Genomic DNA, 27,616 nt, shown 5'->3' on the forward strand with positions numbered 1-27,616 from the left:
AGGGGGCCGGATGGTGTACATCTGAGGAAGTTGAAGGAACTTAGGGAAGTTCTGGTAGCTCCACTGACTGACTTTTTCAATGCTTATCTAGAGTCGGGAGTGGTATCGGAGGACTGGAGAAGGCCGGATGTGATCCCTCTACACAAAAGTGGAAGTAAGGAAGAAGTAGGGAATTATAGGCCGGTAAGTCTGACTTCTGTGGTAAGCAAATTAATGGAAACACTTTTAAAACAGAGAATGGTCAAGTTTCTGGAATCCTGTGGATTACAGGACCGGAGGCAACATGGATTCATTAGAGGTAAGTCTTGTCAGACAAATCTGATCAATTTCTTTGACTGGGTGACTAGAGAATTGGATAGAGGATATGCGCTGATGTGGTGTATTTAGATTTTAACAAAGCCTTTGACAGTGTTCCACACAGACGTCTAATAAATAATCTGAGTCCCCTCGGGATGGGTCCCAAACTGACGGGTTGGGTCAGGAACTGGTTGAGTGGAAGGCAACAGAGGGTAGTGATCAATGGAGATCGCTCTGAGGAAAGGGATGTTACCAGTGGTGTGCCTCAAGGTTCTGTTCTTGGGCCTTTTCTTTTTAATATTTTAATAAATGATATTGCTGAAGGGTTGTCGGGTAAAATTTGTCTCTTTGCGGATGACACCAAAATCTGCAATAGAGTAAACACGCCGGATGGTGTGAATAACATAAAGAAAGACCTGGCAAAGCTTGAAGAATGGTCTGAAATTTGGCAGCTAAACTTTAATGCTAATAAAAGTAAGGTCATGTATTTGGGCTGCAAAAACCCGAGGGAACGGTACAGTTTAGGGGGTGAAGAACTTATGTGCACGACAGAAGAGCGGGACTTGGGTGTGATTGTATGTGATGATCTTAAGGTGGCCAAACAGGTTGAAAATGTGGGGGGCAAAAGCTAGAAGGATGCTAGGGTGCATAGGGAGAGGTATGGCCAGTAGGAAAAAGGAGGTATTGATGGTGAGACCTCATTTAGAATATTGTGTACAATTCTGGAGGCCGCACCTTCAAAAAGATATAAAAAGGATGGAGTCAGTCCAGAGCAAGGCTACTAAAATAGTATGTGGTCTTCATCATAAGGCATATGGGGACAGATTTAAAGATCTCAATTTGTATACTTTGGAGGAAAGGTGGGAGAGGGGAGATAAGACAGAGACATTTAAATACCTCTGTAATGTAAATGCGCATGAGTCGAGTCTCTTTCATTTGAAAGGAAACTCTGCAATGAGAGGACATAGGATGAAGTTAAGAGGGGATAGGTTCCGGAGTAATCTAAGGAAATACTTTTTTTACAGAAAGGGTGGTAGATGCATGGAACAGTCTCCCAGAAGAGGTGGTGGAGACAGAGACTGTGTCTGAATTCAAAAGGGCCTGGCAAAGGCACGTGGGATCTCTTGGAGAGAGAAAGAGTTAATGGTTACTGCGGATGGGCAGACTAGATGGGCCATTTGGCCTTTATCTGCCATCATGTTTCTATGTTACTGTATAAATGTTTGCTATATAGGCAAACAAACACTGGTGACCGAATCCATTTTTAAAGACAAGTCAGCAACAAGATAAGTCTTTTTGGTCTATGTTTTTCAAATCCTGGCTTGCACACATACACAGTATCCCTGTAAAAGTTTCTGAAGTTCAGGGTTTAGGTTTAGCTTGATTGAAATGCTTTAGAAAAATTATTTAAAAAATATATATACATCGGCCAATGATTGGAGCAGGAGCTGTATTACTACGCGGATTATCCTCAGTCTGTGATCTTCACTGCTGTGCGTAGGCTCCGATTCTGAGGCCATAGTCCTTCAAGTTTGTCGGGCTAACAATACTGATGTGTATTGTCTGGTACTAGCGGTATTTTGGATTAACCTTTATGATATTTGCTATATAGATCAGTCATGTATTCCATGCAACCTTTGATAGTTCTGTTTAGGTACCATTTTTATAATCCAGGCTTAGTGATCAAAGGAGTTAGTCATTCTAAGACCAATGGCTGGCAAATTCTGTAGGAGCCAAAGTGAGAGCATACCAGTTCTACTTAGGCCTTACAAATGTCTGCGATAGATCTAATCTTTCACACAGCCCTTGTGTCTACAGTGAAGGAACAAGCAGGAGGGTGGGCCTGAACTGAAGTAAAGAGTTCAAGAAAACAAGAAAATGGCATATACAGTAGCTTCTGGCATCTCAGTAGTGTGTAATATAATTATATGTTACCAGGCAGGTTTAAGTATCTTATATACACATTAGATATGGACATTTTACATTATATAACATTCTAAAAGCAAGTCAGTTGACTGGCCTCAGACTCAATAAGCTAAGTTAGGAAACTATTCCTGTTCAGAAATCAGCTTTTATATCACATCTAGTTAGCCAACCATCAATAGTAGTAGTAAACAACCTTAATTACTAGAAAGTGAAAGGATTGAAGCCAAAAATATATTGGGAGGGTAGGAGAATGATCCAGCATTATTTCTGATGCATTTAGATGCTTGCCTAACAGTCTGGATGATATCTGTAGTAAACTCATGGGACTAGTTGAAGCGACCATAAATTTTCCTTTTTTAAAGTTATGTCGCAAATATATATTCCAAGAAGAAATGCAGAACTGTTTGTGTTTTCCATTTATTTTAAAAACTTATGATAGAACATTGGCAATAAATATCAAAATCTCCCTGAAGTCAAATTGAATTAGATGCACAAGATATGCTTGCCTTCCATCACTTACAAAGAATTCAAAATATAACGGTGGATACATGTCTGTAACAGTTTTGTGCATAATAGAAACCAATACAAAAGAAAGTAGAAAAATACTGTAATAACCAAACACACGAATTTGGGCTTGGAGGATGAGATGTACGGCGTCGGCATCTATGAGACAAACTTGGTTTTTCTTGTTACATAGAGCAGTGTGGACCCCAGTTCATTGATAGAAATTAGACAGCTCTAAGTCTAATAGATGCTGGCACTGTCATCTCGAAGCTGGGACATTAGATTATTTACTATTCTATTGTCCATTGATACTTAGTTTTTGGAAATCCATTTGGGGCCAAGTGAATAATCTACTGGAAAATCCGGTGGCATTATCATATGACACCATGTTATTTGGTATTTCCATGAGAGCCAAGAGTCAATCTCTTCTAATAATAATAAACTTTTGCTCATCATGATAGGGGTTGCCATACAGCAAATTATGAAAAATTTGAAAAATTGGGATCGGCAGAATTATAATTTTTGGTGGAATTCGTTATGCCACCAAAATGGAACGGGTAATAGCCATACAGCAGGGGCATTTTAAGAAATTTAGGGATATTTGGGAGCCATTAACAAAATATTGTACAGAATGAATATTATTTTCTCCCTTTGTTCATACACGTCCAGGGTAGGGAGGGAGGAAGCAAATATTTTATGATTTATTATGCTTAAGTACAATAGTTGGGTATAAGGGAGGGAGGGAAATTTGATGTGAGTTAAACTTTGATGGTATATTAAGTGATGTTAAAGTATAAAATGATTGTATATTATCTTACACTTGTTAAAAGTTTTAAAAATGAATAAAGACTTTTTTTAAAAAACAAAAAAAAACCCACACTTCTACTTGTCGTCAGAAGCAAACCAGGTACATATGTGTATCGCAAACACTAATACAGAAGCAACTCAAGGGCCCAGAGAAACAAAGCATCCGATAAAATGAAAAAGGAGGAGAAAAAAGCCTCAGAGCCCAATCTTTACCCCACAGAGACAGGTGACAGGTATAGCAGGGTAAACCTCATAGGCATAAAAAAATCTCATATACAAATTAAATCAGTGCTCTGCGCAATGCAAATAAATCCACAGAAATTCCAAATATTAACACATAAAAGGCTTATCTGCATTAGGAAAGGTCTGCTCATAACCATGTCCATGAAGATTTGCTGTTGAAACATTAATACTTATCACTCTACCTATACAAGGGTTGATTCATAAGTCATGTCAACTATTTTTTTTTTTCTCAAAATTGTGCCAACACTGGAAATCTAATACAGTAGAACCTTGGTTTACGAGCATAATTCATTCCAGAGACATGCTCATAAACCAATTAACTCGTATATCAAAGCACGTTTCCCCAAAGGATGTAAGGGAAACTTGCTTGATTTATTCCACCTCCTCTCCGTGGCCACCAGTGCTGCTCTACCTTACCCTCCCCTGAGGCCACCGGCGCTGTTCCCCTCCCCCCCCCACATCCCCCCGCCACGATCTGGCATCCCCCACTCACCCACCCACCCAAACACATTCGCTTACCCCCATCTGGCACCGGCACCAGCACCAACCCACAGGACATGCCGGTGCCCAATGATCTTCCCTCTTCCTTGTGCTGGGCCTTGAGCATCTGCGCATACTCAAGGCCTTCTAGTTCTCTGCAGAGAGTGAGAACTAGAAGGCCTTGAGTATGCGCAGATGCTCAAGGCCCAGTACAAGGAAGAGAGAAGATCTTCAGGCACTGGCATGTCCTGTGCATTGGTGCTGGTGCCAGATGGGGCTAAGCGAATTTGTTTGGGTGGGTGGGTGGGTGAGTGGGGGATGCCAGATTGAGGCATGAGGGGGGGGCGATGCAAGCGGGGGATGCTGGATTGCGAGGAGGGGTGCTCATAAATCGAGTCTTTTGCTCGTCTTGAAAAACACTCACAAACCGGTGCACTCGTAAACCGAGGTTTGACTTTATATGTTTAAAAATGTGTGACATGTACTTCTTTAATGTTGCCACCAGATGAGAAATGAGTGCAGCGTTCCTCTTATCTTACCCCTCTCCTCCACTGCCATCTCCAGACTCCATCCCTTCCATTTTGCAGCCCCATATGCATGGAACAAACTGCCTAAGTCAGGGCTGCCCAAGTCCGGTCCTCGAGATCTACTGGCAGGCCAGGTTTTCAGGATATCCACAATGAACATGCATGAGAGAGATTTGCATACCAAGAAGGCAGTGCAGGCAAATCTCTCTCATGCATATTCATTGTGGATATCCTGAAAACCTGGCCTGCCAGTAGATCTCGAGGACCAGACTTGGGCAGCCCTGGCCTAAGTCAGGCGCTTTCTCTGGCAGTATTCAAATATAAGCTAAAAGCTATTGCGTGTTATTTATTTATTTAAAAATTTATATACCGCATACAACTATGCGATTTCCATATCACATACATAAAATCTTGTTTCCCTACGATTATCACATATAACATAGACATATCTAAACAACATCATTAATCGTCCCTGTTATAAACAGGGATAGAGCGCAAATTCAATAAAGTCAGAAATGCAAGCAAGCTTTAAATCATATATTGCTGAAAAAAAAAAATTCTAAAAGGCGGTTATCAACTGTTTATGCCTTTCAGCACTTTAGAAATTATAAATAGTAGTAGTAGTAGTAACAGTCTCTGGTAGGGGAGAAGCAAAAAAAAAAAAAAAAGACATTTGAAATCATTATTTTATTAACAAAGAAGTAATAAATGTTAGCTGTTTCACTAAACCAAGCATACAATCAGCTTGAGAATGAGTATGTTTAACTGTTAACATCCTTCAGCGAAGTCTCCCAACGCTGTAAAAACTGTCTGCTGTGTGAGATGTAGCATTGTTATGTAGGATTATAGGATTATGGCATTGTGCAACAATTCTGGATGTTTCTCCCATACTGCATGACACAGGTGATACTGCAGAAATGACTTGTAATACTGTTCATTCCCAGTGTGTCTCTCACAAACTGGACAACACATAAGACACGAAAACAACAACGAAGGAGACCAGATGGTGCTCAATTCATTTATTAATAAACCAGACTCGACACGATCGTGTTTCGGCCTCAAAAGGCCTGCCTCAGGCGTCTTGATGTTAATTGATAAAACCATGCGATTTTCTGCTGTACTCGCCATCAGCCATTATGTAGGTGTTTAAAAGAGATCTTATTGTAAAATTTGGACATATGGATTCATACACCTATGGTTTTATCAATTAACATCAAGACTCCTGAGGCAGGCCTTTTGAGGCCGAAACATGATCCTGTCGAGTCTGGTTTATTAATAAATGGATTAAGCACCATCTGGTCTCCTTCGTTGTTGTTTTCGTGTTGCTCACTCTTGTGAAGGCAGTTTCTCCTGGTTGTCTCCTCAACACATAAGACAACCTGGGAGACTATTTTGAAGAATGTTAACAGTTTGTACTTGTACTTTGTTGATGTTGTACACTGTATGCCACAACAAAACAAAGATTTCAAATGCCATGTTGTGTGCTTCTCCCCCTATCAGAGACTGCTGCACTCATCTAATGGCAACATTAACTGCCTCATTTACAAAGCCACGCTAGCGGCTGCTCTGCGCTAACAGCCCCGAAGCCCATAGAGAATTAAAGGGCTTCGGGGCTGTTTCCGCACGGCAGCCGCTAGCGTGGCTTTGTAAAAGAAGCTGTAAGAAGTACATGTCACATACTTTCAAATGTATATATTAGATTTGCAGTGCTGGCATATTTTCGAGAGAAAAAAAAAATAATTGCCATGACTTATGAATCAACCCCTCAGTGCATGAAAGCAGGTGTACAGATCATGTGTCGCTTACCTTCTTCCACTGTGATTCACTTTTTTGACAATCTCAAAGTATGGGCTGTACTGCTCATACCAAATGATGCAAATGTCAGAATATCGAATCAGGAGCTTGAGTACAGCTCTGAAGCCCTGAAGCAGGCTGAAAAAGATGGGCTTCCCTGCCAGCTGCCAGATGTAAATGGAAATGAGCTCTAGGGCGTAGGAAGAGGGAAGCCTGCGGTATCTAAAAGCATAAAAATCCACATTAATTGGGTCATTTCATACAAGTGCATTTTATAAAAATTAAATTGTTATTGGTGCAAGTACAGTCTATAGAATCGGGGCAAATATTTACATGCCCATTGCATGTGTAAATGTTTAGAATGGCATTTTTAAAATTTAAAGAGAAATAAAAGAATCCCCAATTACTGGGAATAATAATTGTCATTTAAAGAGAACAGAAAAAGGAAAAATCAAATTTTTAGATAACTAAAAATTACAACATTGCCATTAATATTCATTACTTAAAAAAAAGCTCAGTTCTCTAATTCTTTATCTTTCCAAGCTGAGTTGGATCAAAATAAACACATTGATGTGTTTTCTGCAGTGGCTTCGTTTGTATTATATTACTCTCTTTAGTTCACATCCTTGGATAATGTGTTTAATTTACTAACAATTGTTGATAATGGTTGGTTTTCTTTAGTTATGCATATGTTTGTGTCAACCCTGCATTATGTATACTGATGCCCAGGGCCAAGGAGAGGGCCTATGAAGCTCACCCCAGGGCCTATGAAGCTCAAGGGGGCCCAATGAAGCCCAAGAAACATCACAAAAACCGAAACGTGTCGTTGTCTCGAGAAGGAGACGTCCTTACAAACTAAGACAAAGAACGGTGCAAGAACTTTCGCGTACAAGATAGTGAGCGCAAAGCAATAGAAGGCCGTGACAATGATAACATACTTTGAGTGACATAATACAGTGTATTCAAGATTCAACGAACAAAAACTTGTGAAAGTGACTATCAACAAGTGTTCTCACATGTTCATTCCTAGCTTCAAACTTATTGCTCGGATTACTTCTCCTTGCTTTCCCACCGAATCCTGGGAGGAAGACGAAAACGGGACACAAGTCATGCTGATTCATCGTGGACTGCATAGAAGACTTTACAGAACAGCGAAGGAAGAAATAATTTCACAGGTAAAGTTCCCTGTAAATGCTGTAATTGTAGCATAAAGGACTACTGACATCACGTGTCTTTTTGTCTACGGTGCCTTTCTGTTTACGGTTAGCGGAAAGACAATAGCAATATTGTCCTAAATTTAGAACTACTAACAAAATTCTCGATAGCAATATGGCAAATTTCTATGTTCTATATTTCATTTCAGGTACCGGCCTTAAACATGTTATCTCATAAATCTTTGTACTGGGGCCTGGATTTTCTCTCGGCGGCCCACTGTTTCACTACTTTTTAAAAGAACATTCTTTTGCGCGCCATTTTTTTCACTGTTGTTATTTGCCAATTATAGAGCAGCACACAATGTTTGGTAGTTTGGCTAAGGTTATAGTTTCTCAAATTTTCAAATACATTTCCAAACATCTTGCACATGGTAGGAGGCCAGTATAATTTTTCATATATTATTCATTTTTTTCATGTATTATTAAGGCTCAGGGCTCCTTTTACAAAGCCGCATTAGCAGCTTCAGCTCTCGCAACTTTTCATCACACGCTAACCAAAAAACTACCGCCTGCTATTACGTGCGTTAAACCGCTACCATGGCTTCGTAAAAGGAGCCCTCAGTTTCTGATCAAATTTAATATCGGATTGAGTAAACAATCATCTTTGTAATTTTTCATTTTCATATTACTGGAAGTCTATAACACCACATTAAAAGTGGCATGGTCACAGCTGGTCTGCCTTTTTTGTAGATTTACCGGAGAGGCCTTTCGGACTTGGATCTTTGTTTTGCAAAATTTAGGGTCTCTTGGCTCTTTTCATGTCATTTATTCGGCTGTACATTTTTATTGCGTTGGTAGCGAAACTGGGCCACACTATCTCCAACCTGCTGATAACAACAAACGACTACAAATATTTTCGCAAAGAAATCAAAACCCACCTATTCAAAAAATTTACACAGATGGCTTAACCTCAACCGGACCCCCCTCAACGCAACCGGACCCCCCTCCTCCCCCCTTCACCAATTCCCTTCTCTTTAGCCTCAAGCATGTCAACTGCTTCCCTAACGGTATATATACTGGATCTGCACTATTTCCTATTTGTACAGCATCTTGTAGCTCTTGAAATATACAGCTCCATTATTCTTGTAACTTCTCCTGGAAATGACCAGAATTCTCTCTGTAATTATCCTGGAAATGTCCAGTTGTCTCTTTTGTAATCCGCCCAGAACTACAAGGTTGAGGCGGAATAGAAATCAGTAATGTAATGTAACTCATATTTTTATGGCATATCTAGAGCAAAGTATTCTGATTTGCATATTTTCTTCTTTAGGTATTTCTTAATACCGTATGATGTTTTATTGTTAGCGCTCTGCATTGGTATGCATATTTCTGATTCCAATTTGACTTTTTCAAGTTTGTATTACAACTAGCCACTGCTCACCTCTTACATTTTGTGTATTTGCATTACAGCACCTTATTTTTGATTCCGCAATCACATTTGTTGCTCCACCTTCATTGATTATTTATAGTATATAGCATTTCTAAACCATTTTATATTGTATTTTTTTTGTTCACCATGGGATAATTGAGCGCTTTAAATCACATTCATATACATACTATTCCCTCACATGCACATCACCCATTTCCACTCACTGATAGAGCGCTTTCTAAAAAATTTTTCCTCACTTTAACCATATTTCCTTAGGACCACGGAGGAAGGCATTTTATAAGACGAAACATCGACTGTGTTGGGTCTCCTGATTGGAGTGGACTAAATTGTATACAGTATATGGTTTCTTTGTGACACTTGGGCAACTTTTACAGTTTTTATATTTTGGAATAAACTTGTTTTATCCTGAACATCAGTTCTACTTTTTCTGTTTTGGACTTTCTTTTTGTGTGTGTGTGTGTGGAACATTGAGGTTCTATTTTTGTTGTGTTTTTCTCCTTCATTTTAACCAGACATTTATAAGGAAATTGAAGAAAAAAAAAGTATCACCTATCTTTAACACATATATGTACACATACGAGTACATAAACAAATCTTCCAAATGTAAAGTTAAAAACCAATAATCCTGCTATTATGATGAATATAAGAAGGAATTCTTTTCAAAATCTTCTTAGTTATGGAGAAGTATAGTAATGTATTTTATGTAATTAGAAGCTAAGAGACCTCAAGTGTTCACATCCTTCTGTCTTGAGAACAAATCCCGTCAGATAGACTCTTTGTGAACTATCACTTATGCCTTTCCTTTTACCTCTCTGTTTTTGTTTTTTTAATAACAATTAGTTTATCAATTAAATACTTTTTCAGTTTCATTATTAAGCATAGCAACATATCAAGTACTGCACCTGAAGTGATATTACTAAACAATCAGGCTTGTTAGCTTGTAAAGCCTATAGCATTTAGCTTTTGTTTAGACCCCAGGGCAGCTCGCAGCTGTATAGAATAACTGTTCAGTAAACGCTCTGCACTGCTCAACGGAGCGTCTCTGTTTCGCTCTAATAAGAGCTTCCTCGGGAGATGATGGAGTCTTAATGATAGTTGCTTGTTCTTATCTGGCCAACATTGGGCCAAAAACTCTGCCTCAACGCAACAACGGGGAAACAAGCTCCCTCGTAGTGCCATAATCCTGCCTAAGTGCAATCACTTCCAAAACCTGTTTAACTTACACGGGGTCAGATTCTATAAATGGCGCCAATAAAAGTTAATGCCCAATGCTGTTTTATAAAAGGCACCAAATTGGACGCTTAACTTTGCTCACGAACCCTTATGCCAGCGGGACCTGGCGTTAATCCTGGCATGCAAATTAGGTGAAGTTGCCCGCTCATCTGTAACAGTGTTCATCTTTTGTGAACTCCCTGACCTACTCATGCCCCTCCCATGCCACACCCCCTTTTGAGTTATGCATGATGCAGTTTAGGCATTCATTGTGAGAAAATAGTGCTCAGCCAAATCAGTGCCCAAATCATAATTAATACCAAGTGCTTGTTAGACCTAATAATTAAATCATCGGAGCCCATTAACTAATTCTTTTTGGTGAAGATCGGGGATCCATACCCAATTTTGGCAACCTTTATAGAATCCAGGGATAGCACGTATTTGGAAAGGGTTTCGCACTCACACATGCATCTCCAGTATTTAGATGCTAACACGTCAGGTCTAAATGTTAAGTGCATATACATCCAGCTAGGCTGTTATCCTGTAAAGGAATGTTCAATAAATCAATGGCTCTGCGTTCAGATAGCAATAATACTTGGACTCAAACATAAATATCTTCATTCAAAAAACTGTCCAATGTACATCCAATATGGAAGTCTTATAATATATATATAACACAGACTTCAGTAGTGCAGCCCAGGAACAACCATATCACTGGGTATATGAGCACTCACTTCTTCATTAGCCTCTAAATTTTTAAGTTTTTTTGCTGTTTTATTTCCCAATTCTGAAACTCGATCGCAATTCTTTTCATGTTACTTTAAAACTTAGCTTAGTTTCACTTAACTATATGCCAGCAGGCATCTATCCGACATGTTTCACCATCAGGCTTTCTCAAGGAATTATCCCCTCGTTTAACCCATCTCATCCTTTTGACCATGTATCCTCTCAAAAGGACGAGTAGGTTAACTCCCCACTCCCCCTTTTACAAAATCGTGAAAGTGATTTTTTTGCGCAGGCTGGCACGCTGAATGCTCTGCGTGGCTCCCGATGCTCATAGGAACTCTTTGAGCATCGGGAGCAGTGCAGCGCATTCAGTGCTCTAGCCAGCACTAAAAAACACTTTTACGGTATTGTAAAAGCAGGGGAGGGGGGGAGGTAAATGAGGGGATGATTCCATGAGAAAGCCTGATGACAAAACATGTCGGATGGAGTCCCCACCAGTATAAAGCTCAGGAAAACTAAGCTAAGTTGTAAAGTATCATGAAAAGAATTGCGATTGAGTGTCAGCACTGGGAAATATAACAACAAAAAACTTAAAAATTTAGAGACCAATGAAGAAGTGAGTGCTCATATACGCAGTGATACGGTTGCTTCTGGGCTGCACTACCGAGGCCCGTGTTATATATAAGACTTCTATATTGAATACACTTGGACAGTTTTCGGAATGAAGATATTCTGTAAAGGAAAGCAGGTGCCCGTGTTCCTTTACAGGGTGGGCTCCTTCTTGGCGCCCTGTTATAGAACTGCTCTGATTGCGTCCAAGCTGAGAATGTACATGCAAAAAAAAAAAAATCAGTTTAAACCTTTCATTTAAAGGGCTCACGTTATGCCGGCACTTTTGAGTAACATTTTGCAGATGTATGCTTTCAAAATCCTGAGAGGCTCATGTCTTCTTGGGAATGATTTGCCATTGCAGCCTCTGGCAGATGGAGCAGTGAACTGCGGGGTCATAGTAGCTGGGACTTGTGAGCTGAAATCCCCCCGCTGCTCTCCCAATGACCGAGTGGAAACTCTGGGAAATCACTTCATCTCTCAGTTCATCTGACTAATAGGGCAATGCTAAGAATAGCACTGTTTCATGTTCTGTTTCCGCCTTGAAGGCTATGCAACAACTCGGGGATTATCTTCCCACCACACTGGGACACTTCTGAAGAATTACAGAAAGAAGAGAGAAAGATCCTGCTCTGGATGAAATTTACTATATGGACAAAAGTTACTATTAGTGACTTAGGGGGATATTCTTTAAACGGCGCTGAAACGGAGGCACCGGTAGGTGCCGTCCAGGTGCCTAAGTTAATTGAGAAATCTTGTTTAAAACAGCAAAAAAGGTAAAAATAAAGTGCTTACCGATGCCTAAATAAAAGGCGCCAGAATCGCACCTATGTAGGCGCTTTGCGGCGCTTAACGTCACTATGGGCGTGGCTAATGCCTGAAGAGGCATTAGGCACCGTAAAGTGCCTATGCAGGTGCAATTCATAGCATAGATAGGCACCAGAAACGTAGGCACGAAAAACCCAGGCCTACAAATTTTATGCTACTTATCCTAGGAATAAGCAGTGGATTTCTCCAAGCCATCTTAATAATGGCCTTTGGACTTCTCTTTTAGGGAATTATTCAAACCTTTTTTAAACCCCGCTATGCTAACAGATTTCACCACATTCTCCGGCAATGAATTCCAGAGCTAATTACATGTTGAGTAAAGAAATATTTTCTCCAGTTTGTTTAAAATCTACTACTTAGTAGCTTCATCATATGCCCTATAGTTCTAGTAATTTTGGAAAGAGTAAACGAGCGATTCACATCTACCCTTTCCACTCCACACAATATTTTATAGACCTCTATCATATCACACCTGAGCCATCTCTTCTCCAAAATGAAGAGCCCATCCCTTTTGACATTTGTGTCGCTCTTCTCTATACCTTTTCTAATTCTACTATATCTTTGTTTTTAATAGGGCAACACAGTATTTGAGGTGTAGATGTACCATAGAGAGATAGAGAAACATAACATTTTCTTCTTTGTTTTCAATCCCTTTCCTGATAATTCCTAACATTCTATTTGCTTTCTTAGTTACCGCCACACATTGAGATGAGGGTTTCAAATGATAAAAGAGATGGGATGACTTCCCTATGAGGAAAGGCTAAAGCAGTTATGGCTCTCCAGCTTGGAGAAGGGACGGCTCAGGGGTGATATGATAGAGGTCTATAAAATACTGTGTGGAGTGGAAAGAGTAGATGTGAATCACTCGTTTACTCTTTCCAAAATTACTAGAACTAGGGGGCATTCAATAAAACTACTATGTAGTAGATTTAAAACAAACCAGAGAAAATATTTCTTCGTATAACGTGTAGTTAAACTCTGGAATTCGTTGCCGGAGAATGTGGTGAAATCAGGTAGCTTAGCAGGGTTTAGCAAAGGTCTGAATTCCTAAAAGGGAAGTCCATAGGCCATTATCAAGATGGCTTGGAGAAATCCACTACTTATTCCTAGGATAAGCAGCATAAAATCTGTTTTAGTAGTTGGGATCTAGCTAGTGCTTCTCCATTCAAGAACATACACCTTGAATGGAGAAGCACTAGCTAGGACTTCAGAAGAACGGGACTTGGGAGTAATCATCAGTGCAGACATGAAGGCTGCCAAACAAGTAGAGAAGGCCTCATCCAAGGCAAGGCAAATGATGGGAAGTATCAAGAGAAGCTTCGTCAGCCGCAAACCTGAAGTCATAATGCCACTTTACAGAGCCATGATGAGACCTCATCTGGAATACTGTGTGCAATTCTGGAGGCCACATTACCGTAAAGATGTGCTTCGAGCCGAGTCGGTCCAGCTGATGGCCACTAGAATGGTCTCCGGACTCAAAGATCTCTCATACGAAGAAAGACTGGGCAAATTGCAGCTCTATACTCTAGAGGAGTGCAGGGAAAGGGGTGACATGATTGAGACATTTAAATACGTCACAGGTCGAGTCGAGGTGGAAAACGACATATTCGTTCCCAAGGGACCCTCGGTCACAAGGGGGCACCCGCTTAAACTCAGAGGAGGGAAATTTAGTGGTGACACCAGGAAGTACTTCTTCACAGAAAGGGTGGTGGATCATTGGAACAAACTTCCGGTGCAGGTGATCAAGGCCACCAGCGTGCTCGACTTTAAGAATAGATGGGACATCCACGTGGGATCCCTACGAAGGTCGAGCTAAGGAACTAAGTCATCAGCACTCAGACTTAATGGGGTGGGTCAGTAGAGTGGGCAGACTTGATGGGCTATAGCCCTTTTCTGCCGTCATCTTTCTATGTTTTTTTTTTTTAGGTACTTGGGGCCTGGGTTGGCCACTGTTGGAAACAGGATACTGGGCTTGATGACCTTCGGTCTGTCCCAGTATGGCAATTTTTATGCTTTTATGTTCAATTATCCAACCACTGGTTGATCCCGTTTACGTCCGATATTTTGAGACTTCTGTTTGGGGCTGCTAGGAGTATGCTGTAAGCTGCAGGATAACCCCACTCAACATCTTCATGCATCGGAAAGGAACAAAATGGAAACACTTGGAAATCAGATTTGCTATTTCAAAGGTGAAAATATGCACAAAGCTTTATTATAATCACCTTAAAAGAAAAACATTTTGCAGTCCAATCAGAAATCTTAATTGCTTTTTTTAAAGAAATCAGCTGTCAAACTTGACTCAATTCAACCTCAATTATTTGTCTGAAGGAATTTTTTTTTTTTTTTTTTTTTTCGTGCTTAGCTTTCAAGTCTACAGCAAATGTTCTCTTTGGCATCACAACAAAGGCCAAACTTCATTGTATTTCCAGGGGCTCATTATCTCACCAGCAACAAAATTCACTAGTAAAAGCAGCCAGTAGTATAGAATGTCCCCTTTCTTCACTTTGCTTCCTTGATCCTTGATTTAATGTTCTTTGGTGGGAAAAGCTATGCCAGTAATTGCAGTTTTAAATGATGATTTGTTTTCTGAATGCTTTCATGGTAGAATCACCCTTTCATCCCCTCCCCCCTCTCCATTTGCTTCTGTTTAAATCCGCTGCCTCGCACACTGATATTATGAGGAAAGAAAGCAGCACCGAGGAATCAGTGCAAGATTTAAAATAGCAACTGCAAACACAATAGGTTTAGAAATTACGGGCTTTAAAAAATAAAATCAGCAGGAACCATGCCAAAGGAGAATGATCGGGATAATGGCAAGGCAGTGAATGGGCAGATTTTTCACCTTAGATTTTCTTTGTTTTGGTTTATTTAGAATCCACCTTTTACATATTCATAAATATGCACAAATGGCATTGCAATCATTGTACAGAACAATAAAACACCAAATTACATGACAAACTGACATGTGTGCCCTGCGTTATCCATCCTTCAGGACCACGACACACATACACAGGCACTGCTACTTGCCACACACTTGTTTTCATCAGTTGACTCTGCAAATGAAGTCCTGCGCCAGTGTTTGACGAGACGGATCAAGTCTTTGACTCCCGCTGTACAGGACTTGACAAATTCGACCTGGTACTGCAGGAGGCCCATGGAATAGAGCTGTAATTCGGTGCTGTCACAGCAGATGTAGAGTTTACGGTAAAGGTTCCTTTTCGAACCTGGTAAAAAGACAGAAATACAGAGACACAGCGCAAGCCTTTGGAGTTGGCCTTTGGTGTGGTTGGTTTGATTAGAAATGTTATGGATACCTGTGCTTTTTGGAATATGAAAACGATAAAACTTCAGCATTTACAACTTGCAGCTAATGATATTACTTAAGATAATTAGTTCAGCTCCCAAAAAAAGTTAACGAGAAGTCTAGGGAAGCACACAAAATGAAAACAGATGGTAGTGATATGCTGACATCACACAGCATGAATGTGTTACAGAACTCTGTAATAGATTTCATAACTTAGTCTCTAATGTCTCAAAAAAACAATTCTGTGATTCTTTATTTTTTTTTTTTCCTGTTGATCTTGTGGCCCCTTGCTTTCAGCTTATTCACCAACATCAATGACAGAGTAGGAGGAGGACATCTTATCTTGTGGATGAAATACCAGGGACAATCATTCCTTATTTTTAATCCTTCTTCATTCTGACCCAGCAATTGCAGAAGTTCAGCAATTGCAATAGTTTCCAAACCTGGTCCTGGAAGCGCCCCAGCCTGTCAGACTTTCAAGTTATCCACAATGAATATCCATGAGAGATAGTTGCATGTAATTCTCTTTCATGCATATTCATTGCGAATAGCCTCTAAATCTGATTGGCTGGGGAGTTAAAAGGCGCAAATCCCCACAATTCTATTAAGCCGAGAGCCAAACATTACACTAAGCACAAAAGTTGCACATGGAATTTAGAGAATAAGATCAGTTAAATGCATAACTTAGGTGCCCAAAACGTTATGGAATATATTACCAGTACCCATCCCCAAGATAATGAATTATAATATCTTCTACACCATCCAGATGATCACCCGAAACTGGAAGAACTGTGATCGTTTAAATTTTTCGTTCTGGTGGGCAAGTCTTTGCTCTAGTTATACATGTGAAAGGATGAACGCTGAGAATTTGGGGCATGGTAATATATCTAAATTGATATGGGGCCCACTGACATCTTATGTTACCTCATTACAATTGATTATTGAAAGCGAGTCAATTTTTGTTATTTTGGTACATATCCAGGGAAGGGTGGGAGGAGGGAGGGTTATTTCTGCTCTAAATTGATTTTTAAATATTTACACTTGGGGTGGGTGGGAATATATCAGGATTTTGAATGAGGTAAGGTTTCTGTGTTTTACTGAATAATCATTGGGTGGGTGGGTGGGTGGGGGAAAATGGTTGATTATGAACATGTGTAAGTTGAATGTGCCTTTATTGTATAATTATAAGTTACATTTGTTGTATTGCACTATTGAAGGTTTGAAAATTAATAAAAAAATTTTAAAAAGATGATGTTGTTTGGGAAACGTGTTATCTAAATCAATGTCTCTCAAACTCTGATCTGTGGCACAGTGGTATGCCCCAAAGAGATTCCGGCTGTGCCACGAGAGATTCCAGAATTTTACTTTTTTTTTTTTTTCAGTTCAAATTTTTTAAAATTGATTTTAACCTACAAAACGTACAAAATATATTAATGACGCAAGATACAGACAAGTTGCAAAAGAGAGAATGATCATAAAATATTATCTATATAATACAACAAGCTGATCCAGGCCTATCCGGAAGGAGAACATCTTCTATTTTACTTTATTTTAAAAAATTCCATTCATAGGTATACACTAGAATAGATGACATGTACGTTGCCTATGCAAGTCTGTCAATGTTATGAGCATCTGTGTGCGTAAGAATGCAACCGCCAAAACAAGCATCATTCTTTGACGCGATTGGTCCTTGAAAACTAACTGCAAGTAATTTTATTTTTATTTTGTATGCAGTAGTTATCCTAACTTCAGCAACAAAGCAATCAAGGCTTGGTTACCATTTGGATTTTCTTATCTTTGCGAACTTGGATTTTCAACTCTGACAGAAATTAAATCAAAAAAATGAGAACTGCAGCTGGAGGCTAATGAAATGCATGTTTGCTTGTCGACTATCGAGTTGCATTTTGAGTTAATTTGCACTCAAACACAAGGAAACAAAAACCAGTGGATGCTGATGTTCTGAAAATGATTTCTTATACGTCCTTTCACAAGCACATCCATTATCTTGATTAGCAATTATATTCTATCTACTTTAGTTTCACCGTTGTTACAATTAACCATACATAGCTTAAAGAATTTTAAATAAATAACTCTCAAATTTAATTTTTTGTTGGTTTTTCAATTTTATAATTTCAATTATAATGTGCTGCAGAAAAAAAATTGCTCCTTTTAGTGTGACATAGCTAAAAAAAAGTTTGAGATACACTGATCTAAATTGAACTCTGGTTCTGGTACGTGGTTTTGTAATTCCTGGAATGACTCTAATCCAGCTTCATATTCTGTGAACCACCCTGAACTACTGTATAACTGGTATGGGAGAGATGGAAATGTAATGTAGATTCCAATTGACTTTAACAATCAATGATTTCCACAGCTAGGGACCGTGGACCTGGGAGGGGCCTGGGCGGGACAGAAGCATGCCTAAGGTTTACACAGACAGGTTACAGAATATTAGCAGTTAGTCACGAGCATTTACACCTGTCATTTAGCAGTGTAAGTGCTCATGTTTTCATTTGTATTTTATGATGACAATTCCACATGTAATAGCAGTTATAGAATTCATGCTTTGCACACATCATCCTGGCACCTAATTTAGGCAATCTAAATAGAATTACCCCCTTCCAGAGGGTATGTCGCTATAGAACTGGGAAGAAATGTTCAGTCAGTGCTCCATTATTACTGAGCCCGTTAACACTTTTGAGAGTTAGAAAGTGAAATAAAGCTGGGACTAGAAACTAAGGCCCGGATGCACTAAAAATGGTTGCTCTAGCTGAGTGGGTCGCTGTGAGCCGATTCATTGTCTGATTTTAAAATGGTGATATATGTATGACTGACTTTGCATACAAATTAGTTTTGCAGAGGTTGACCATAATCCCACCTCACCAGTCACTGGGAAAACGACTTTCACACATGAACAGAGCAGGCAGGGGAAGACTGAACAGCTGAGTGGCAGGAGAAGCCCCAAAGCAGCCTCCTGCCACTCAGTTATTTGGCTTATGAAATGGCAGGGATATCACTAGTGAAAACTACCGGTAGAAGAAGTCAGAAATTGCTTTGATAAATAATATTGTTATTTGGGGCAGAAGACTTTTTATTCTTTTTTTTTTTTTTTTTTTAATGAGCATACCTGTCCACATAAAAAAAAAGTTGTGCCCCCACACCCCCGACGTTGGCAGCGGAAAAAAAAAAAAGAGGCCTTCTTTGGTCAATCGATCCTCTGTAATAACTTTAGATGTAATCTGGGAAGCTCTATCAGAGATTTATTTATTCAATTTTCTATACTGCTCCCCAAGGGAGCTCAGAACAGTTTACATGAAATTATTCAGGTGCTCAACCATTTTCCCCTGTCTGTCCTGGTAGGTTCACAATCTATCTCTTGTACCTGGGAAATATTTACAACATTTTACATCAGCTTCATCCAGCACGCAGCACACTAAGGGGTCCTTTTACAAAGGCGCGGTAGCAGTTCAACGTGCGGAATACCGCGCGTTAAACCGCCTGCTGCGCTAGGACCTAACGCCTCCATTAACGAGGCGTTAGGATTTCAGGATGCCGCGGGGCTTAGCGCGTGATGAAATGTCTGACGTGCTTAGCCCCGTAGCGCGCCTTGATAAAAGGGGCCCTAAATTTCATAAGAATCAGCAGAGTTCTGTGGAAGATACGACAACAAATATTTTGGGGTGGGAGGGGTTTGGCTCACAATGTAGAACCATCTAAAACAGAGTTGGAGACTAAGGGCTCCTTTTACTAAGGTGCGCTAGCGTTTTTAGTGCACACAGCAGATTAGCGCATGCTTACCCTGCGCTATGCAGCTAGAACTAACGCCAGCTCAATGCTGGCGTTAACGTCTAGCGCGTGCGGCATTGTAGCGTGTGCTATTCTGCATGTTAATGCCCTAACGCAGCTTAGTAAAAGGAGCCCTAAGAAGAGCATAAATCTCAGCATTCAGTACCTTCAGATGGAACTGGTCCCAGTGCATCATAAGAGGGTATAATATTAAGAGCATGAATATGGAGATTCTCATAGCAATAAAACCGGAACCCTAAAGAGAAGGGAGTGTTTTTTTCCATCAAAATCCTGCAACAGAGGATAGAAGGAGAATCTGTTTCATCTAATAGGTACAATTTGATTCAAAGACATAATATATAGTTATATAGTTCTAATAAATGAATGCTGAATTAGTATAGTCTTTTTTGTTTATTTAATAATCTAATCTAATACAAGATTTCTGAATCACTCTGCTACCATTTAGTTCAAGGTGATTTATATCAAAAAGAAGCCATAATAATTCTATGGGAAAATATAATTCCTTGGATAAAAAGATGCCCTTACAATTCTTTAACTAAAAGTACTAACTTTACAATCTATCATATAAAATTGTTTTCAACATTCTATGAAATTTCAAGAACTAACTTCTGTCCTTATTTGTATAGGTAAATCATTCCAAATAACAATAGCAGCATATGTAACAGAAGAATTAAATTGACGTTTAAAAAGTATATTTCTAAAAGGGGGAAACTGCAATAGAAATGTATTACTCAATCTATTAGATGAATAATGCAAACGGGAAAAGAACAAAGTGAGATGATCGGAAGCCTCTGCCTGTATAATATGATGACTCAGACAAATGCATTGGGAAAATCCTGGAATTGCAGCCCTCGATGACTGACGTTGGACAACCCTGACCAGTTCACCTTTACCCACTTGTTTATTCACACCTTCAAAGAAATGAAGCAAATTGGTGAGGCAAGATTTCTCTTGGCTGAACCCATGCTGATGCTGTCCCATTAAACCATGTTTGTCTACTTTATGGGACTCATTTTAAAAAAAGAAAACCATCCAAAACGTGGTAAAAAGGGGTAGATAGTCATTTTTTTCATCAAACCCTTCCAATTCATTATTTTCAAAAATCTATATTTTAGACCAGTGGTTCACAACCCTGTCCTGGAGGACTACCAGCCAAGTCAGGTTTTCAGGATAGCCCTAATGAATATGCATGGGGCAGATTTACATGCCTGTCGCCTCCATTACATGCAAATCTCTCTCCTGCATATTCAGTAGGACTATCCCAAAAACCCAACTGGCTGGTGGTCCCCCAGAGTAGGGTTGGGAACCACTGTTTTAGACAAATATCTATGCTGTTGATCAGTAGTTCATCTAAATCTCAAGCCTTGAACACTTGAGCAACATTTGAGGATTGTGCAGGTGGACAGAGCTTGCAGGGATGGGGCAGGATCAGGGACAGAATTCGCAGGGACAGGACAGGGACAATTTTGTTCCTGTTTCATTCTCTACGCCACATTTTCCATAATTATATTCTTTATAATACTTTTCGCTATTTTGCCCTGAAAAACACTGGAATCATCCCTGGAACTCTGTTTAAAAATCAGTGTTACACTGAGCACTCTCCAATCATCCTGTCACTAGATAATTTTAGTGACAGGTTACAGATCACTAACATCAGATCAGCAATTTCCAGGTGATAGGTATAAGTAGGGTTGTGTTTCTAGGTTGAGAGAATGAGTTAAGCTATGAAATGGAGGATAAGAGAAAGGCGATGAAGTATGGAGAAAGATGGAGAAATATGAATGATCTGGAAGTTTGGAGAGAGAATGAGAGGTTTTGAAAAGGGATGGGGTTACTGAGAAGGGATATAAGACTGAGAGGGGTTGGGTTTTTGAACAGATTGAGTGAGGGTAGAAATGGTGTTAAAAAGATGGTGAAATAAGCAATAGGAGAATAGGAGATTGTTTAGAGGGAAAGAGAAAGAAAGAAGAATGGCTTGACGATAAGAAAGGAAAGACGGGTTGGAGCTGGAGCTGGTGAAGGAGTAAGAGGCAGTAGAGGGTAAGGGGCTTGATGGGATTCATTCCAAAATACTGAGAGAGCTTAGAGAAATCCTGGCAGGACCTCTTAAGAATTTATTTAACAGATCTTTAGAGACTAAGAAATTCTGTGGAACTGAAGTCAAGTGAACCTGCTTCCCAAAAACAGAAAAGTAGTAGGAAGCTACAGGTTGATAAGTCTCAAGTTGGAGAGGGCTAGTAAAAAGGATGAAAATGGAGGACTAGGGAGCGGGTGGAAGATGGGGAGAGGGTTAGGAGACTAGGAAAGGAGAGACATGGTGGGGATAAGGGAAGTGCTGGAAAGAGGATGAAAGGAAGATGAAAAAAAACCTATAGGTAGATCAGAGGAGACGACTAAAGAGAGGCTGAAAGAAAGGGAGAATGAGGGCAAAATAAGTGAGTGAATATAAACAGAGAAAAGTAGAAAGGAACATAAAAAGAAAAATCAGTGCCATACAGATATAAAGGAAAGGAAGATATGAGGAGAAAAAAGCAATGGAAAGAATACTTTGAAAATAATTTAGAAGACTGACACAAAGTGGAAGAGAGATTGGAACCAGCTCAATTGGAAAAACAAAATGCCTAGACAACAAAAGTAGAAAATAAAAATATGTAATTCTTTTTTTCCAAATGACTAAAATGTGTTTGCTTTGGGAAATGTATATTTTTTTTCCTATTTGTGTGTTTTGCAGAATACAGGTTACCCTTGTACAGAACTGTACTGGAAAAGATTACAAGATTAAACTCAAAGATGCAAAAGGGAAATACAGCTACTGAAAGCACATGTGAAAGAAAAACCGTCTAAAGATGTAAAGAGAGGTGATGAGACCTTTTTCAGATATATTGGAGAAAGGCTACGAATGGAATTGTAAGACTGAAATATGGTATTCTTGGAAGAAAATCCTGGAGAAGAATCGCGGTTGGCTGCCCTGGGTATTTCTGGGAATGGAGTGGATATTGCACCATTCGTGGAAGAAAGTGTTTATAAATAACTTGAAATCTGAAATTGGACAAAGCTATGGGCTTCATTCCAGAATACTGAGGAAGCTCAGAGAAATCCTGGTAGGACCTCTTAAGGATTTATTTAATAGACTGAGAAATTCTGTGGAATTGGAGTCAAGCAGACCCTCTTCCCAAAAACAGGGAAGAAGTAGGAAGCTACAGGCTGGAAAGTCTCAAGTTAGAGATAAGAAAAGTAATGGAGTCGCTACTAAAGGACAAGATAGTTAAATGAAGGATCCCTAGCTAGCTGACATAGCTGGGTCACGGTGTATATGAAAAACTCCATCTTAGATCAGTGGGTAGTAAAACTAAAAACAGCAACCTGTGACTCCATTTTACTGCTCTGAGAAATCACGTATGCATGCAGGCCTGTTCTATGTATCTGTCTTAGTGCCTGGTACAGCCAGGAGGCAAAGGAATGTAGATGTTAGCTAGCCATTGATGTATAGATTATAGGATGGATTTATGGTTTTGTTTTTCTCTCTGCTGTTACCTTTTGGTCAGAGCTGGTTAGAACTGGTTTGAACTGGTTAGGACACTATATAACTTTGGTGTCCGAGATCCTCAGGGTCTTCTGTTTATGCAGCCAGTTCTGCCCAGAAGTCCAGCATATATGCTTGTTTAATAAAAGCCTTTTTAAATCTCTTCAGTCTCTGGCTCAAGTCTCTGCACTACTAAAGGAGGGCCTTATCCTAAAAGGTACCTTCATTTGGCGCAGCCGAACAGGGACTTGATCTACAGACTTGAGCCTGTTTGGCACGATCGTCTCCCTCGGAGGATTTCAAACCTTGCCTCCTACGAGACCCGTAATAGCCGGCATTAACCTGGTGGTTGACCAGGAACGGTTTTCTCGTCGAAGACAACGGATTGCACCTCGAGAAGGAACGAATCGGTGGAGATTTCTGGCTCCTGGTTTTGTTGTGCCGGTACCGGACCTGTCTTGGTAAGTGAGAAGTTGATTCCTTCTCTATCCTGTCTCTATCTCTTCTGTCTAGTAACTTCTTAATCAGTTGTGAAGCACAGAGAGGTATATAGGATTCTGGTTTCTGGAAATTGGAACTTTTGTTGGGTGCATATATAGATTGTATAATATGGGTCAGAACACCATCGAGCCCCTTCAGATCATGCTTAAATATTTTACAACTGCCTTTTCTGGCGATTATGGCGACCCTAAGATTTTTTATTGTTTTCTTCATCCTTATTTTTATTGTTGTCAAAGGCTTAGTATTTGGAATATAATCAACTTTTTGTCATACTTGTCAAATTAAAAAAAAAAAAAAAACAAAAGCTCTGGGGACACCTGACAAGACACAGAGAACGAGAAATTGGTGATGTTGAGAAATTACCCGGGGAGATGGAAATAGCATTTAGGTTGGAAACCTGGGAAAAGTTGGTAAAGCAAGCCAGCATGATTGTTTTGCCGAAAGTTGCAGACAGGATAGTGTAAGTTGCTTAACAGGGTAAAATGCATGTGGATCAAGACAGAATTAAGAATGTGAGTTCGCACTGATGAACGAGAATAAGGACTGTGATTTTAGATATATGTTGCGTGCAGTGGATTTGTTACAGACAGTGAGTAATTTAAAGAAAGTTGAGCCAGATAGTTTACGTGTTCTCGCAGTTGTCAAAGTGGTGTCTGCTGGTAATAAAAAAAGAAAAAAAAAAGCAACCGTTTGTCAGACATGTGGGATTTGTGTTTGGCACATCCCTGCCTTTGTATCCCAGTGTTGGGGGATTTAAAGTACAAGACTAACAATGATAGAGGTTAAGTATCCATATTTTTCTGAAAATTGAAATATTTGCTAAACATGGGCTTGATAATTCAAGTTCAAGTTTCAAGTTTTATTATTATTTGATGAATCGCCTATACAAACATTCTAAGCGCTGAACAATTAAAAAAAAAAAAAAAAAACACATTTTAGAGGACAAACAATTTTAAGACACAAGTACAAAGTTAAATAACAAAGTTTTTAAGAGTTTTATAAAAGAGATAAGATCTTTTTCTTTTCTGATGTAAAGTGGCAGTGCATTCCACGTTTGTGGCGCTGTAACAGAAAACATGTCATTTCTTCTTGTACCCATAATTTTTAAGGAAGGGACAGTTAATAAGTCTTGTGATGATGATCGTAGAGAACGAGGGGCATAATAAGGAATGATCATTCTAGACATGAATTGAGGCTCATTGAAAGCTAGAACTTTAAAAACCAAGAATAATATCTTAAAAGTAATTCGGTGGCTAATAGGTAGCCAATGGGACTTAATCAATAGCGGTGTAATGTGGTCAACTTTTTTATTTTTTTTTTTTCCCTTTATTACATTACATTACATTACATTAGGGATTTCTATTCCGCCATTACCTTGCGGTTCAAGGCGGATTACAAAAGGTTAATTAAAAAAAGTAGAGTTACAATGATTAGCTAGAGAGGTAAGTTGTAGATCTTATAAACATTTAACGTGCTGTTGTGGGTGAGGTGGTTTGTAAAAGAATTAAAAGGTGGTCGTAGTGGAGGTTCTTTTGTTATTATTAGTGCGGTAATGGGTAGGTCTAATGTCAGTTTTAGAGTTGCTAAGAGGTCGTGATGTTATTGCTGCTTCAGGAATTTCTTGAAAAGTATGGTTTTTATTTCCTTTCTGAACGTCCTATAGTCTGGGGTGGTCATCAGAAGGTTGGAGATCTGGTTGTCCAGTCTTGCGGCTCGAGTGGCTAGGAGGCCGTCGTGTAGTTTTGTTCTTTTGACTTCCTTGATTGGGGGGGGGTATGAATGGGGAGTGCGTTTTTCTGTGTCTGGTACTAGGTGCTTGGATGAGGCGATTGTTCAAGTATGATGGGCTGTCTCCGTGTAGGGTTTTAAATAATATGCAGTAGAATTTGAATTGGATTCTTTCTTGGATTTATGAATGAGTTTTATTGATAACGGATGGATTGAGATTACTTCTTTTGTGCTAACAGTCTCCCTTGCTTTCCCGTATTGTGTCTTTATCCTGGTGTTCTTTATGAATTCTTTCTTCCCATGCATGTTTGTATAAAGTGTTATTATCAATCTGATTCTAAATACAATTGGAAACAGAAATACCTTTAAAATAAACTTGGTAGCTCAAACTCCAGAGGAAGGGGGTAGTTATTATGTAAGGACAGTGCAGAGTAAAGTAGCTACATCTAGTCTGCAGCAGTGCCCACTCCTCAGAGTGTAGCGGGACCCAGGTGGCAGACAAGGGTTCCAGGTCTGCCTGCAGGGAACATGGCTAAGTGACCTCAGGGGTGGTGTCACGTTAAAATGTCTCTTCTTTGTCTTCGCAGTCATACATACAGAGCTGTTCTGGACCTGTTACAATGAGCCTTTTTCTACCCAGAGAAGGAGGACAATGTTCTGCTTTCAGTAACCTTGAAATGACCTTGCACTTAACATTTAACATGTTTCTTTTTTTCCCCTTTGAATTGACATTGCCATACTTCAGAATACCTCTATATTTAACATTGTACACTGTATCTTACTTTACCTAGTAAGTTTTGCTTATTTTTCAAGATTGAAGCACACCCTAGCAGTTGCGTCCCTGTCTGCCTTATGAATGTAATTGGCAGGGCACCAAGCCAGAGTGATCACATTCTTACGTTTTCTCTTTCGGATGTTCCAATAACCATTAATAGATGCCTTTTATGATTATGTGATTATTATGCCATGTGTTATATCGCACTTTACTTTGCCACTGTGTGCACACAATTATGATTCGTGCTATGATGGACGTTTGTTTTTGTATAACTGTGCATTTCTCTGCAGATCTAAGTTCAGCTCTGAATCCTTGCCAGCTGGAAGAAAAGTTTCACGCCTTTTCTGTTTTCTATGTTTGTTTATGCCCTGTAATCTTTGTGTTGTCTATCTGTTTGGTTTGTGGGGTACCCCAGGGAAACCAACTATACCATTGGCCATTTTTGGAGATTTTTCTCTCCCTTTTTGCATTTTTGTTTTTTTTCCTATCTAAATTGCCTTCTAGCTGTTCACGCCCACGCTGTCCTCTGGCGCCAGCGTTCCTTCCTCACCTCCTCTGGATCCCCTATCCAACACCACCAACTCATCCTGGACCTTTTGGATGCTATCCTGCTACCCTCCAAAGTTTCTATCATGCACTGCCGGGCCCACCGTCGCCTCCGTGATTTCATCAGCCGCGGTAATGCCTTGGCTGACCGCTCGGCTCGCCAGGCGGCCCTCCAAGGTCCGCCCACACCCCCTCTTCTGTTATCCCTTTCCTCCCCTCAACCTTTCCTTCATTCCCTTTCCCCCCAGTACACTGACCCCGAGCGCAAGTGGGCCACGCAGCAACCTGGCCATTGCACCCTCCCATCCGGATGGATTACTATACCCTCCTGTATGTTCCACAACTCCTGGCCCTCACTGTTGTCCAACGTGCACACGATTTTTCTCATGCCGGTAACCCAGCCCTCCGCACTCTTCTCCGACAGAATTTCTATATCCCGAATCTCTCTCAACTCATCTCCCATGTTCTGCTCCGCTGTGTCATTTGCCTCCGACACAACCCCTCTTCTGTCAGACCCTCCGTTCTTGGTCACCAGCCTATCGGTTCACACCCCATGCAAGTCCTCTCTACTGATTTTACCCACTTGCCCCCCTCCCATGGGTTCCGTTACCTCCTGGTTTTCATTGATTCCCACACTGGGTGGCCAGAGGCCTACCCAGTGTGCACAGAGAAAAGTAGGGAAATAGTAAAGGTTTTACTCCATGACATCATCCCTCGCTATGGCCTGCCCCTAGTGATTGGCAGCGATAATGGCCCCGCCTACATATCACAAGTCACACAAGCTGTCTCTCGGGCTCTGCAAATCACCTGGAAATTACATACGGCCTATCACCCCCAGAGCTCTGGCCAAGTTGAACGCATCAATAGAACTATTA

The 27,616-nt window shown here is 40.0% G+C and overlaps 1 protein-coding gene across 1 annotated transcript in view; it reads right to left on the reverse strand.

The window, feature by feature from the left end:
- The window catches only part of LOC117361092 (2'-5'-oligoadenylate synthase 1-like), a 66,590-nt gene that overhangs the window by 8,351 nt on the left and 30,623 nt on the right, over positions 1–27,616 (reverse strand). The window contains exons 6-8 of the mRNA XM_033946004.1: positions 19,814–19,938; positions 15,592–15,781; positions 6,591–6,800 (exon numbers count right to left, since the gene is read on the reverse strand). Of these exons, the coding sequence (XP_033801895.1) occupies positions 6,591–6,800; positions 15,592–15,781; positions 19,814–19,938 (525 nt within the window). The remainder of the gene's footprint in view (positions 1–6,590; positions 6,801–15,591; positions 15,782–19,813; positions 19,939–27,616) is intronic.

The sequence above is a fragment of the Geotrypetes seraphini genome, chromosome 1 (genome assembly GCF_902459505.1).
Source record: "Geotrypetes seraphini chromosome 1, aGeoSer1.1, whole genome shotgun sequence".
Taxonomy (NCBI): Eukaryota; Metazoa; Chordata; class Amphibia; order Gymnophiona; family Dermophiidae; genus Geotrypetes; species Geotrypetes seraphini.